General features: G+C 39.7%; 1 protein-coding gene across 3 annotated transcripts in view; it reads right to left on the bottom strand.

Moving 5' to 3' along the window:
- The window catches only part of PDZRN3 (PDZ domain containing ring finger 3), a 210,568-nt gene that overhangs the window by 31,691 nt on the left and 162,690 nt on the right, over positions 1-16,187 (bottom strand). The window contains exon 1 of one of the 3 annotated variants that reach the window (XM_065407829.1): positions 13,604-13,672. The exons of the other annotated variants lie outside the window; for them this stretch is intronic. Coding sequence (XP_065263901.1) covers positions 13,604-13,672 — 69 coding nt within the window. Of the gene's footprint in view, positions 1-13,603; positions 13,673-16,187 lie in introns of those variants that run through there. 3 annotated transcript variants of the gene reach the window in all.

Here is a 16,187-nt window from a genome sequence, read left to right as displayed (position 1 = left end):
GGGGCATTCCCAGCCAATGAGAGCTGCAGGAAGTGGTGGCCAGCACGTCCTTGCGGCCCGCACCGCTTCCCACAGCTCCCATTGGCCGGGAATGGCAAACCGCGGCCACTGGGAGCTGCCGGGGGCGGTGCCTGCAGACGGTCAACGTCAGCAAAATGTCTCACAGGCCGCAATCAAATTACCCTGATGGGCCGCAGGTTACCCACCACTGCTATAAAGGGACAGATGTAAGGCTACATTGTAAAGGCAAAATGAAATTTGTAAGTACTCACAGTACAATCCTTTATAGGAAGTCTGCTTTTTTTTTTTTTTTTTTAAAGGGGTTGGAGATACAGTGGTAGTTTGGGCCTGTTCCAACACCTATTGAAATCAAAGGGACTCATTCCATTGACTTCAATGGGCCTTGGTTCAGGCCCTGACTGAGACAAATAGGTACATACAATAAGGGAAAAAACAAGTCAAGATGTTATGAAGGAAAGTGAGCCATCAGCATGCAATAGACACGGGCAGAGTCTGACAATGGGAAACCAAGGAAGGGATATGAAATGACACAATAGTCCATTAAGTGAGACATGATATATGTTTTTAATCCAGAAAAGGGAAGAAAGATGATTAAAAAAAAAAAGGGGGGGAGGACAAGACACACATCCAGATGGAAAGTCCCTTGAACCAAGTGAGTGGAAATGACGTGGTAAACTGACATCTCAGTCATGTAGCTTTCATTAATTTTTCTTCCCAAGAAATAAAGAGTAAAGGAAATAGAAGTTAGTAAAAGGAAAAGATGACAGTATGCTATTATAGGCTGGGAACATACCCACATGTGGTGGAGCAGAATCTGAGCTGTAGTGTAGTGCCCTGAGCATCAGATGAAGCTTCTAGAAAATAGACTAAGCAAGGTAGGGAATGTGAACTTGAATTGGTATAATATGATGATCTGTGAAGATATTTATGATGCCTATTAAAAAGGTGACAGGACTTGGGTAGTACGAGAGAGATAAGGAAATAACTATGTCTACCCTGTCTCAGTGTGGCCTTGGTAAGTCCCAAATGGTTCCAAATCTACTATCCACTGGAGCTTTCGCTTGCTTCAGTGGTGGATGGACAGAAGATGGGGGGAAATGGATGGGTGAGAGACAAAACAAAGAGAAAAGGAAGGAGTCTGATACAAAGGAGGGGAAATTGGGGAAGATGTTGATAGCTTTAATAATTTGTAAAGAATTTGCAACATGTAGGACAGAGCTTCCGTCATGATCTTGTGGAGTTTCAGATGAGTAAAGCCCTGGGCCCGTAAAGGCTTGTTCATTTCATGGATGTGTTAATTGTTGCATCCTTCTGGTTAGAATAAAAAGTTGGAATTTCCTTCTTCCTCTGTTAACTTAGGGTGTGTTTCACAGTAGATGGGAGATATAGCTTAGAATAACTGACATCCCTCTACTTACATGGTCACATATCGTATCCACTCAACATTTTGCGTTGAAGCTTATTCTGTTTTTAAGATCCCCAGTAGTTTCGGGAGCCAAATTGCATCATCATCCTCAAATCACTCACCACGCAAAAGGCTAGTTTCCTCCAGGACAAATTTGATTTCCCCCAGAAACTCCATAATATTAACAGCCTCTCTCAGAACATCATCCTTGCCACCATGGATACCATATACACCAACATCCCTCACCCTGACATCCTCACTGCCTGCCTCAAATATCTACAAGACAATAGACAACACTCAGATATCCTCCCCAAACACGTGGCCAAACTCATCCATTTCATCCTCACTCATAATAGCTTTGCATTTAACAACAAACACTTAGTCCAAACCATGGGAACAGCCATGGGGGTACTAGGATGGCTCCCAATATGCCAACCTTTTCTTGGGCTGACCTGAGGAAGAATTTCTTGAAAAAATGTACCATGAAACCAATGATATACTTGAGCTACATCACTGATAGGTCACTGGACAGATGACCTAAACTCCCTCATACGTTTCCAGCACAACTTAAACAACTACCACTCATCCATCATACTCTCTCTAGAACACTCCCACGCTCCCTGGATGCCACAATCAGTTTCAGCAACAAACCCCTACAGACAACTATATACACGATCACCACACTTATCTTCGCAAATCCAGTAACCACCATAAACACACCAAGAAATCTGTTATTCACAGCCAGGCATTCAGATACCACAGAATATGCTCTGAGGAGAAAGTCCGGGATACACACCTTAACTTCTTTAAAATCACCTTCACCCGACAAGGACACTCTAACAGAAAAGTATATTTATTGCACTAAGGAACAAGCCACCCAAACCCCCAAGAAAACCTGCTTCAATACAGATTCCCCCCACCAACTGTACACTCCTTGTTGTAACGTACCACTCAACAATGGAACCCATATTGGCTATCATCAAACAATTACAACTGAGACCACTTAAAATGAAGTGGGCAGTTAACACTTCTGCAGTCATGGGCCAAAAAAATGGGGGTTGGCGGATTACAAATTGTTATAAACCATAAATCCAGTGTATTAAATCTAGCAGAGTTATGAATTTAAGTTCCCAGGCTCATCTTTCGAGATGATGTTCAGGTTTCCTTTGAGGTTGAGGACTGAGAGGTCAGATATGGAGTGATCATTCCATGAATAGTGTTCATCCACAGGTGATATGGTATTTTTGTCTTTTATCATTTTTCTGTGTGAGTTCATTCAAGACTGTAGTGATTGTCTTGTTTTACCCATAGAGTTGTTATTGGGCCATCTGATGTACTAGATAGAGGTACACAATGTGTTGTGTAGTGCCCATTGATCTTGAAAGGTGTGTTGTGGGGAGTATTGATCATTGTAGCAGTGGAGATATGTCTGCAGGTTTTGCATCTGTTTTTCTGACAGGTTCTGGTGTTGCACTGAGTTGGTGTGTCGTGGTCTGTGAGGAGCTTGCTTCTGATGATGAGCTTGGCAAGGCTGGGGGATTGTTTGAAGGCCAGAAAAGGGGGTTCTGGAAAGATTTCTGTCAGAATGTGATCTCCATCAAATATCATGCAACATGTTGTCAAGGCTGTATCCCCACTTTGAACTTTAGGGTACAAGTGTGGGGGCCTGCATGAGGACTTCTAAGCTTAATTACCAGCTTAGTTCTGGTCCGCTGCCACCATTCCCTTCCCTGGGAAGCTTTGAGAAACTTTTCACCAATTCCCTGGTGAATACAGATCCAAACTCCTTGGATCTTAAAACAAGGAGAAATTGACCCTTCCCCCCTCCTTCCTTTCACCAACTCCTGGTGAATACAGATCCAAACTCCCTGGATCTAAAAACAAGGAAAAATCAATCAGGTTCTTAAAAAGAAGGCTTTTAATTAAAGAAAAAGGTAAAAATCATCTCTGTAAAATCAGTATGGAAAATAACTTTACAGGGTAATCAAACTTAAAGAGCTCAGAGGACCCCCCTCTGTCTTAGGTTCAAAGTACAGCAAACAAAGATAAACACTCTAGTAAAAGGTACATTTACAAGTTGAGAAAACAAAGTAAAACTAAGACGCCTTGCCTGGCTTTTTACTTACAAGTTTGAAATATGAGAGACTTGTTTAGAAAGATGGGGAGAACCTGGATTGATGTCTGGTCCCTCTCAGTCCCAAGAGCGAACAACCCCTTAAACAAAGAGCACACCAAAGCCTTTCTCCCCCCCCCCCAAGATTTGAAAGTATCTTGTCCCCTTATTGGTCCTTTGGGTCAGGTGTCAGCCAGGTTACCCGAGCTTCTTAACCCTTTACAGGTAAAAGGATTTTGGAGTCTCTGGCCAGGAGGGATTTTATAGTACTGTACACAGGAGAGCTGTTACCCTTCCCTTTATAGTTATGACACATGTGTTAACCAGTTATAATCTGTTCCACCTTGTATTTAAGCTGTGATACTCTGTCTATCTTTTCCAGATCTGAAGAAGAGCTCTGTGCAGCTCAAAAATGTGTGTCTTCCACCAACAGAAGTTGGTCCAACAAAAGCTATTACCTCACCCACCTTGTCTCTCTCATCACTGAGATACACATACAGGGCCAGATCCTCACCTGGGGAAAACTGGTGTAACTCCAATGAAGTCAATATAGCTACTCTAATTTTCACCAGCTGAGGATCTAGGCCATAATTCTTACAGAGTTGTCAATGAGAGGTGCACGCAGTATCAAACCGGTAGAAGATGACTCTTAACTTCTTGTAAAACAATTTTGAGAGGGAAGAATTTTTAGTATAATATACAATATTATAATTGATTAATTTACCAATAGCCATTGTGTAAGAATATAAATTATTAGATAAATGTAACAGTGTAAAAACTGTTGGTGTGTTTAGCTTTTCTGGCCAGGGAGAGAGGGATAAAGGGCAGCCACTTAGGTAATGTGGGGAACTTTTATCAGGGGCGTGAGGGGACATTACAGTGTGTCACCCATTTTGGAAAGAGGAATTTGCACTATGCATAGATGTGGCCATTAGTGTTAGTGAATGACAAAAATATTGAGAGGCAGAGCATGTTTCTGAGCTTCAATGTTTCTTGATTACTGTTTTAATACTTCTCTTATACCTTGTAATTGTTTAGTTGCAAAGTTAGTTTTTGGCTATAAACTAAAAAAAAACTTTAAAAGACAAGTGAAAAAATACTATATTGTTTCAGCTACAATAAAATCTGTAATGTATTGAAAGAAAAATGTTATTTTCCCAGCTGTCTGTCAGATTAGATTGGTTTTACATTAGTTTAATGTCATGAATAGTAAACATTTGTCTACATTATATGGCTTGTTGGTTGTTCTATAATTCACAAATGTCACAGAGGAAAACTTTTTTGCTTAAGAATGAGTAAGAAGCTTTTCTTTGTAGAAAACCATGCAAACCCTTGGGAAACGCACTACAAAAATGCTAGTTCCTTTAGACTTGCAATGTCTGTGTTTCATTTAAAACACTCTTTATGGTCTGATACACTTCTTTAGCAAGTTCTTAAGAAGTCTGCATTTTAAGAAAAAAGCAGCACAACTTTAGATTTTATAGAAAGTGGAACAGCAAAAAAGCCTATTTCTAAACCTCCTTTTCCTCAGGCACTGCAGAAAGAAGGTTCAAAATATAGGTTAATTCTTCTTGCATCTCAGTCTAATCCTCCTTTTATTTCACTAGTATGGACAGACTTTCTCTTTTTAAAAAAGAAGAATCATATTGTTTCATAATAGACTGTTTCCATGTGTGTGCATTTCCCTTCTTCCCTGTGAGCCATTCGTAACAAAAAAGTTAAGACTAAAGGAAAATTCTTTACTTAAAACACAGTCCATTTGTTCTCTAAAATATTTAGCTTCCAACAGGAAAAACTTGGGAGAAAGCTTCACTCTGTTGATATTTAGACGTGTTAATTAGTAACAATACAGCATAAGTACTGTCATAGCATATTGGAAATGATACATTTTTGGTGGTATTCTCAGGCTCAGGATTGGTGTCATACTGCTCAAATAGGAGTGCTTTTCAAACTACTGATTCTCAGACCTTTTGTTTTTATGTAGCATGTTTATCATGTGAAATGGGAGAAGAAAACAACTGCATATTCTATCAACCTTATTAAGTATCTGCTTAATAAGTTAATAACTGACTGGTCTATATAAAACATAGATATAAGCTTACAGGCCCTTCTCTTTAATGAATCTTTCTATCATTTTAATGAGCATGACCTAGAGGAAGCCAATCAATTATATTTATGTGTGAGATACAAATGGCAGCCATAAATTAGCATGAATTGCTCACTAACAGAATTTAGCAATGGCAATTAACGCAATTTCTTTAACTCTCCAGAAGAGCTGGCCATGTGTGCTGCAGATGATAGGCCCGGTAAAGTAATCTTTCGCAGCATGCATTTCCAGTGATGTTATGGTGTAATGCACTGCTCCGTCCCAACTACACAGTGCAAGAGGCAAGAATCGTGTGTAAGGTGCTTTTTATGAAGGGGATTTTATAAATGACTTTACTAGGTATAGTTAGAAGACTGGAGCCTTATAACAGGAGTAGCTTTGAAACACGGAGTCCTGTAACAAAGGATCATTACAAAGGGAGGTGTCTGAGTCAATGGTGTCTCTCCTGAGCCATCTCTTCTTTTTGTCTCGCTGGCACAACTTTATTGCAATAATAGTAAATAACGGCTGAAGTTTTAGCAGTTAAAGTAAGGGTGTAAGGTGGCACCGATTTAGCAAAACAGCTAGATAAATCCAGGGGCAAGCTAAACCAATGTAAGAGCATCCACACACACAGTCGCACTGCTCTGGATAAATTTGTTTAACCTTTAGCTACACCAGTGCAAGTTTGTGTGTAGACCAGTTCTTATTACAATAATAATTTCTATTTCAGTAGCACCTGGAACCCCCAACTGAGACTGGCCTGCCATTGTGCTAGCTGCAGTGCAAACACAAAGGGGTAGCGAGTCCGTGCCCTGAACAGCTTACAGTCCAATAGACAAAAGGAGTCCTCTAGAGATGAGGAATCAAGGCATAGAGATGAAGCAACTTGCCCAAGGTTACACAGGGGGTCTGTTGAAGCTGACAATTGAACTCGGGAGACACGGTGGAGTGCTTTGAGCATACGACCATGCTTCCTCTCTGCCCATTCTAATGCGCCACATTCTCCTTCCTCAGCTGTCACTCTGTCACCTCCGGCTGGGGGTGTGGGCTCTGTGGTGGGGCCGGGGATGAGGGATTTGGGGTGCAGGAGGGGGCTCTGTGCTGGGGCTGAGGAGTTCAGAGTTCAGGAAGGGTCTTTGGGTCGAAAATTGGACATCTAGTCGCCCTATGTCTATAGGGTAGCCACTTCGGACTCTCGTATAGTTTGCTGCTTTCCGGTTAATAACAACAACAAACCAATGGTCTTAGACCCTACTGAGGCTATGATTCCAAATAAGACACCTGCTACTGCCTCATTCTGTCCTTTCACTCTATTCTGCACTTATTATTTTTCAGCATTTCATGACAAAGGGGGTTACATCTGCTATGTTAATTAGGAAAAGTAACTTCAATTCGGTGAACTGTAACTTGCAGTGTGGGGAAGGGAAATACCCCTTTCTCTCCCCCGCCTATTTTTAGGGCTTGCAATTTATGACAATCATATGGGCACAGCTACGCCCAGTACAAAGAGCAAAGACTACTGGGTTGTGTGGCAGTAAATTTGTCAAACTCTGAACAGCTTTCTGACTGTCAGCAAAATCCATGCAGTAAGCATCTGATGTATGAGCATTCAGTTCTTCTGAGATAACATTGTATAACATGTAGGATCTAACTCACCACTGGTATGAGTGGGCACAAGTGCATCAAAGTCAACCAGTCAAAGGCCAAATTCTGTTTGTGTCACTCATGCTACGCAGCACCTGACCTCTCCAGTATTCCCAATGAGACCATTTGAGACCATTTGAGAAGTAAGGGACTACTCAACACAGGTAAGTTTTCACCCCAGTGAAAATCCAGAGAAACTCCAATGAAACCAGTTTGAGAACAGTGAAGGAGTTTTAAGCAAATGGAGAATTTGGACCCTGGTCCCTCAAACATTCCACTAGAGAATCAGCATTTCTCTGAGACTGGTGAGAAAACATTGCTCTAATAGTTTTTTGTTGACCAAATAACAGATGACTTCTTGTTGTTTAGCTCAACAAATATTGCATCAGCATGGAGGCTTGTTTTCCAATAATAGTGTTTACAGTAGGCTGTAGTGCCATTTAACGTGTATATTTTCCAGTCCCCCTTTCCCTTTCACAATCCTCGACTGGCTAACCAGTTCAGAGAGTCTGAATGGGGACCCTCTTATTTGCATTTACCCAACTAGCCTTCCACTGAGTCAATCCCAGTATATACCAATGTATATACCAATGTTCTCTCGTGCTACTGAAAGCGAACCATGACCTTTCATTTCATTATTAATGAACGCAATGAAACACAATTATTAAACCTGCACTTTTTCATGGTTCCATATGTTTCCTTTTTGCCTGCCCATGGCTGTCATGTGACAGTAAAGCACTGAGTGATTGTCCCTAGTGCCTCGTCCCTTGCAACTCCTCGCCACCTGCTTGGTAGCATTAAACAGATGTATAAGTGTAAAGCACTGCATTTCAGTCATTGATCATTTAAAAAAAACACCAAACCCAACTGTCCAAAGAAAGCTGTGCCTGGGTCAGCATTTTTTGGTGTTTGAAGTAAAGGGGGAAAGCACTACAATAAGATAGTTCAGCTACACAATAGGTCACGTTATCCATTTGTGTCACAAGTGCCCATAAGGCATTTGGTTTATTTCATAGTGCTTCTTGTTTATGTTGCTTTAACAACCGAAATATTCCTCCAGCATGGAATAAAGAGTATTTTCCACAGAGATTCTAACAGAGGCATTGCATTATTCATCGTCAAGTGAAGAGGAAAATTTCAATTGCCAGTTTCTGGTAAATGTCTAATTAAGAAAGGGGACTTCTGAGCCACAGACAGGCGCCACAATCATTAAAGGGCAGTTTTCTGAAGATTACGGGTCTCCAGTCTGTCAAGCGGAGTTTTTCTTTTTTCCCCCTCCCCTACAGCTGAACTAATTCAGCAGTAGAAAACTGCCTAGAACAAAGCCCTGGGAATTAACATCTTGTTTAAGCAAACACACGCCTACTTTGAAGTAAGTGTGATAGGTTCACCATTGTTATTGAGGTCAAGTTTATATTCTGTCACTTAACTACCATTAACTTCAACACTACTCTTAGTTCTGAATCTCAATTGAAATTTGTATGTACCGTGTCTGATCAGGATAATTTTTTGATCAGGGAACATATTTCAAGTAGGTCAGTTTAATATGGTTAGCACATCAATTTGAAGCTAAACTTTGAAAACTACTGAAATCTAGCCTAATCGCATATTGTGTCTGCCTAATTAAATGCTAGGGTACACTCAGAATACAATTAGAGGCAGTTTTCTATGTTCCCCTAATCAACCTTTTACATTTTTTTTTTTAAAGTTTTGATGTTTATATACTTACTTTATCAATCCGCATTTGGGCCCCAATTTAGGGAAGCATCACTATCCAGAAAGTGTAAGCGCGGCTTTGACTTTAAGCTTGAAGTCAATTTGACTTAAGCAGAGGCTTAAGTGTTTACCTGAATCAGGGTCTTTCTTCATAGCTCATTACTTTAACTTACCTCATTGTAGCAACTACAAGTATATGAGACTATGTGGGATTCTAATGGAAAAAAGACATTTGTCTGAATATTTTATTTCTTTATAACTACGTGGCATAACTGTTTTGTATTTTAAGCATGGAGAAGGAAGTGACTTTTCACTGCTGCTGTAAATTTGTCGTTGGAAGTTGCCAATAAAATATAGCAATAGTTAGTTCCTTATCACTGTGATATTTCCATTGTCACAGGAATTTGTACATTGACCTTAGTGTTTATACAGCACTGCCCATTTAGCAGCTAATTCTAGTTTAAAGCACAAATCCAATTTGAGTACTATGTTTTTTATTTCTATCTGTGGCGTGTGAGGCCAAGAACGGAGCTTTCTGTTTGATTTATTCAGACACAAAAAGGTCATTATGTCAATTATTTATATATATGGGAACTTCAGTGTTTGTGAAAGATGCCGGCTCCACATCCATGGTAGCGGAAATCTTTTGACCCCAGATCAAATACAATAACGCAGTGGCAATGCAAGCTTGTACCCTGCCAATGTACTGTATCTCAGCCCTGCTCCAGAGGGACATCCCAGATTGGTGAGACGAAGAGTGCAGTCTCTAGGCTCATTCAACCCTGGATCTCTCAGCTGGGAGTGGCTTGTGTGATATGGACACCTGTCCCTTTCAGGCTTTGGAGTGAGCTCCACCAACGCATTCCACATGGAACAAACAACTTATCACACAGAATCAAAGTGGGAACAGCTAATCCCCTGGGAAGAGCTTTCAGCCACTGCCACCTAGGTCGGATTTAAACCTGTGATTTAGAGCTGAAAGGCTGGGTATTCCTAGCCCTGAAACATTTAGCCCCTATTCACGAAAGCACTTCAACAAGTGCTTTAATCCCATTTAAGTTAATAGGACTTAAGAATGTGCTTAAAGTTATGCATGTACTTAAGTGCTTTCCTCAACTGGGGCCTTAGTCTTTTAATGTCAGGTTAGAAATATAAAAAGATCCACCCCAGACAATGTACTTCTATAATGTTTCTTCAGCAGTCTTTGCTTAGTGTTTTATCTAACCATTAGCTCCAATGGGAGCTGAAGGTGTTGAGTGAGAAATACGATCTGAAAAAGAGTTTTCTGATTATACCCCATGGCATAAAGCTCTCCCCTCCCCCCATCCCATGATAGCATTGAAAAACATCATTCAACTAGGAAGACAAAATCAAATAGAAGATAATTCTTTATCTCAGATGCTGCACATGATAATGAAATCATTGCAGGTGTAGAACTACTTCGGAAGTGCCAGGACTTAGGTGGACTGAGGACAAGTTGCTGTTATGGGTATTAGAGGACTAGGAAGAATCAAGTACTGGTTGCTTACTACAAGCTTAGCTGCCTCCAGCGACAACTGCCATTCTAGATCATTGAGATTTTAAATTGCCACAGTCCACTTTAAATTCATAACACAAAGCATTGATATGCACAACATCCACAATGCACTTTAATGACTAGGTGTCTTAATTTTCTTTTTATTATGTGATTAAAGGTACAATAAGGTATGTGTTCAACAAGAGGGAAGACCATTGTTCTGCATCATTAAGCTCAGAGCGGCCCAAAAAGAAATTGTAGGCAATGTGCCAAAGCCCTTAATGAAGAGGATCTCTTTGAATTATCTGTGGATAAGGAAGGGATAAAGCCTGAGCCCTGGTATATTTGATCCTCTTTGTTTTCCCTGTTATGAGGACTTACAGAGCCAGACGTACTGGACCTTCTGGAATTGTAATTTATTGAAGCATTAATTTCCCAGCCATATTAAAGCTCTTGGTCTAATAGAGAAAGTGCAGTTATGTACTATTATTAATTCTGCAAGTGTTTTCTGAATTCCTGCGTGACACAGTGCTGAACTCTTCAAAAATAAGGTTAAGGGGATTTATTTATACTAATACTTAGTATTTCATAAAACTGAATTATGCAAACTTTATCAGACAGGCTTTTAAAAAAAGCATGTTTCCTTTAGTTTCAATGTAAGTAGCAAAAGCATAGCTTCATTATGTTAGACTTACATGAATGTTATAAAGTAAAAAAGCTACGGCAAGAGCCACATTATTATTAATAAGTGTTTACATTTTATTTTAAATTAAAATGATTCTGCATGGCTCACTAGCTGCTAAATCTGGCTGACTGATTATCAGAGATCAGTAAAAGTACCCAATATCTTGCTAAATAAAGTTAACCTCACTGTCCTAGAAAATGTAGGAAATGTGCTTTTGTCAGGGTATAACAAAATAACATGCATAAAAAAACCTGATGGTCTTGTCTTAAAATAAAAACCTAGTAGCACAATCTTTTGGTCTCTAAATTAATTATGCACAATAACATGTATAAACACATGATTACTGCTTCCTTATATAAATAAAATAGAAGCCTAGTACGTTGAAGGACCTAATTCTGCAGAATGCTGAACAACCTATAGAAGTTGAGGGCATTCGGGTCGTGGTTCAGCAAAGCATTTAAGCATATGCTTAAAGCTAAGCATGGCAGCAGTGGGACATGTTTAAATGCCTTGCTGAAACAGGGCCTCTGTACCCTAGCAGGCTCGTTCCCTAATTTAGCACTTGGGCTCCAGATCCTGCAAACACCTATGTTCATGCTTAACATTAGGCATGCAAGTAGTCTGACTGACATCAACCGGGATGGCTCCCTGTGACTAAACTTAAGCATGTGCCTTAAGTGATTGCAGAAAGGGGACCTGTATCTGGTAAATGATGTCAGTATGTTGCAAAGACTCTGTCTCTTCCTGATATCATACAATGTGTTGCAAGCTGCATAAACAGTTAAAAATATACATAATTTGCTGCCGTCTCAGTTTGTTCTGCTTGTTGCACTTCTGACTATGCAATGCATTGATAGTCATCAAATCCAGACTGCGTGAAAACTTGGCGACACTGTGGGCTAACTATTACGACAGACACCGCCTGATCTTAACAGAAGGGTTCACACAAACAATATCAACATCAAGCCTGCTGTTGTAGGCACCGTCAGAAGCTAGTTCTCAATGGGGAATGATGTTGTTATCTTGCCTGAAAATTCTTCCCATTGTGACATGCATAGCAGCAGCTTAATAAGGGGGAGTGAGTTGGGATAAATAAAAATGACAGTAAACATGTTCTATTTGTTTTAACAAAGTATTTTTTCCACAAAGCAACACTATCCTTAGGGGGGTGACACAGAATTAGATAAAAACGGTGTTTAAAACTGAGTTACTTCCCTGCTTGCAGAGCATACAGGACACAGTTTATTCACTATGTTGTGAAGGACATCAATATATCTTGTGATCAAATCTAGGTAGCACCATAACAAAGGCCACATGATTTTGCTCTGTACCGCTTTTGTAATGATACTCAACACCCTCTGCTGGTGAGTGTAGAAAACGACACCTTATATGTCAACTGATTCTATACTGTTTATGTGGTGGTTTGTGATTGTTGCATGTTCTTAAAATGCGTTGTTAACTGAAAATTCCTATAATTAAAATTTCCAAGTACTTAAGTATTTGATGCAATTTTGGCATAGTATCAAAAAGTCACATTTTTCAGATGTTAAAAAAATTACAAGGTATTTTCATATTTTTGTTTCCGAGGTCTAAAATAAGTAAATATCCACTACTCTACCCTTCCAATATTTTACACAATGCAAACCTGCACTTCCAACCCAAAGAACATTTTAGTTGGGCAGTCAAAGTAGCATGTTTCAGACATATATACAATACTGACAAAACTCTAAGTAGGGAAATGAAAAGATGCACTTATTTTAAAATAGGGGTGAATACATCATCAATGTTCTTAACCGCATCTGAAATTTTATATGAAAAATAATTTTTAAAGAAATTTCGAGCCGTACTTCTGGGTTTCTACCAGCTGATACATTTCCACACACAGGGAAGCAGAAACGGCAAGAGTTAAACATAAACTTGATTTAAAGGACTGGTATGAGCAGTTACTTTAAAAGCTGAAGTCAGAAGTAAATACATGTGTTCCACAGAAAATAAGTATCTTGTAACTATTTGTAAAAAGAGACAAAACCTCTCTAAGCATCAATCATCGCACATGTCTTTCTTAACTTGTTCAAAGAGTGCATGACCAAGCTATGACCCTTCTTGAGACATTTTACTTAACATATGCTGGAGCAAATGACTCTGGCACACTGGTTTGTGACACGAAGACTTGAAGCAAGTTTGATTGTGGACCAATCTGACTTTAAATATTTGATCTTCCACAAGCACCGTTGGGAAGGCACATCATAAAAACGGAGTCAAAATCACACAGGCATAAAAAAAAAGTGACAAACCCTTTAATTTCCACTAGTACCAGCCCTCTCGCCATTCTTTTTTCCCTACAATAACAACAACAATTGTCACTAGGCTAGATGAGAACATTTGGTCTTAGAAATGAAATCCAATGATATTACCTGACAAACTTCATACAGTAATTTGTACTGCTCTTCTTGCTTCTGTAGAGTGCACAGACTGCATCCCATATTTAATTAAGTGTCAGAGAAAGTCTTCCTTATGAACCAGCACAGCCACAGAAATATTTGTTAACAAGTATGCTCACAGATATCCTAGGTGAGTCAGCTGGACTGAAACAATTCACATTGGTATTACACTGAATGTTGGAAAGCAACTATGCCTGTTTCTTGAGTGCTTTCCCTCCTTCACTCACAGTACACAACACTCCCTCTACTGCTTTAGTCAAGCTGCTGTACTGTGGTCCAATGCACATGCTATATACTGCTACTCATGCATATTAATCAGTTCTCATTGACTATTCATAACAGACAGTGATACAGAAGCTATAATTGCCAGCTATGACAGCTGAAATTTCTCTAATTAACAAGCAAGTGCTTCAGTAGCAGGGCATAATAAAAGACACTAACAATTTTGTAAACCATTTTGTAGCAATTACAAATAAACATGACTACATTTTACTATGGTCCCTCAGGATAATTCTTAGCATATTTAAGCAGAATACAAATACATTTTAAATGTAAGTCACAATGAAATGAATCTGACAGTGCAAAACTCTTATGTTCAGCATTAAATGTGGTCAAGTCACGTCCTCTGTTGTTATTTATACTGCAATTGCACCTACTAGCCGCAGTCATGGACCAGGACCCCACTGTGCTAGGGGCTGTACAAACACACAACAAAAAAGGCACTCCCTTAAAAAGGTATGGGGAATATGTTGGTATTTGGAAAAAAGGGCATGTTTGCAATTTCACGGTTCAATTTAAATGTTTTAGATTTAGTAGCTGCAACAATTGGAACGTGGCTCCTTGCTCTCATTAGGCAATGTTACCTGATATTTTATATTTCATCGTCTCAATATGTTTGGAGTATATCTATAGCTATATCATTTTTGTGTGCATCTAACTATGTATATTAAACATTGCATATCTATATAACGATAGCATATGAAAGATCTGCCTAACTAGGAAAATCATGTAAGCAGTCAACTATATGTATATTTCACAGTTTCGTGAAAGATACTCTAGAGTCCACGTCACTGAATTAACTGGCACAATGAATCTGGACCAAATATTCTGTCCCTGAATGGATAATTACCCCAAAAAGTGATTAGCATTTACCAGTTGCAAGTTGTTATATTTATTGTCTTTTATTATGTTATAATGGAGTTAAGGGGATGGAACATCAAATCAAGTAGGAAAATAGAACCACTCTGATGCCAGTGTTTAAAGGTGGATGTACTGGATCTCTCATTGTGGGTCTCTGACTTGGACATGCACTCACTCAGCATGTGCAGGGCTTCTGTGAATGACTATGTGAATTTGTGCAGGGATCAAGTGCAGATTATGCAACTGAAATCTGCCCTGTGGATAAGAGTGACACTGCAGAGCAGATAGTGAGATTTTCCCACAATTTTTAGAGACCTATAATTCATATTTAACTTATTTGATTTCAAGATCTTTGAAAGAAAATGTGGGTGAGGTTATATTTTTTATTGGACCAACTTCTGTTAATGACAGAGACAAGCTTTAGAGCTTACACAGAGCTCTTAAGTCCAAAGCTGACTGCAAAGAGTTACAGAGAGATCTCACAAACCTGGGTGATAGAGCAACAAAATTGCTGATGATACTACATTTTGATAAATGCAAACTAATGCATATTGGAAAACATAATCCCAACTATACATACAAAATGATGGGGTCTACATTAGCTGTTACCACTCAAGAAAGAGATCTTGGATTCATCATGGATAGTTCTCTGAAAACACCTGCTCAATGTGCAGTAGCAGTCAAAAAAGCTAACAGAATATTAGGAACCATTAGAAAAGGGATAGATAGATATGACAGAAAATATAATACCACTATATAAATCCATGGTATGTGCGCATCTTGAATACTGAATGCAGTTCTGGTCGCTCCATCTCAAAAATATATATTGGAATTGAAAAAAGTACAGAGAAGGGCAACAAAAAATGATTAGGGGTATGGAACAGCTTCCATATGAGGAGAGATTAAAAAGACTGGGACTGTTCAGCTTAGAAAAGAGATGGCTAAGGGGGGGGGATATGATAGAGGTCTACAAAATCATAAATGGTTTGAAGAAAGTGAATAAAATTATCTAGAGCATCCACCTAAAAACGATTCTCTGATCACTAAGCAGAGACTCTGGAACCATGAAGTCTCTGCTTTGTTTCAAATGGGACATGGTCTTCTGTCTTTGAATTTATGATATTCCCTAAGGGTACACAGCAAAGAAAAACCCACAGCTGGCCCATGCCAGCTGATTCGGGTTGGCAGGACTCAGGCCGCAGGGCTGTTTCGCTGCGGTGTTGACTTCCAAGCTCAAGCTGGGGCCCGAGCTCTGGGACCCTCCCAACTTGCAGGGTCCTAGAGCCCAGGCTCCAGCCCAAGCCCAGACGTCTACACAGCAGTGAAACAGCCCAAGCCTCATGAGCCCAAGTCAGCTGGCAGGGGCCAGCTACAGGTGTCTAGTTGCTGAATTGACATACTCGGAGTCTTCCAAGCA

This window comes from Emys orbicularis, chromosome 7 (assembly GCF_028017835.1).
Source record: "Emys orbicularis isolate rEmyOrb1 chromosome 7, rEmyOrb1.hap1, whole genome shotgun sequence".
NCBI lineage: Eukaryota > Metazoa > Chordata > Testudines > Emydidae > Emys > Emys orbicularis.
The sequence above is the reverse complement of the archived record's forward strand: the minus strand, read 5'-3'. Positions and strand labels throughout refer to the sequence as shown.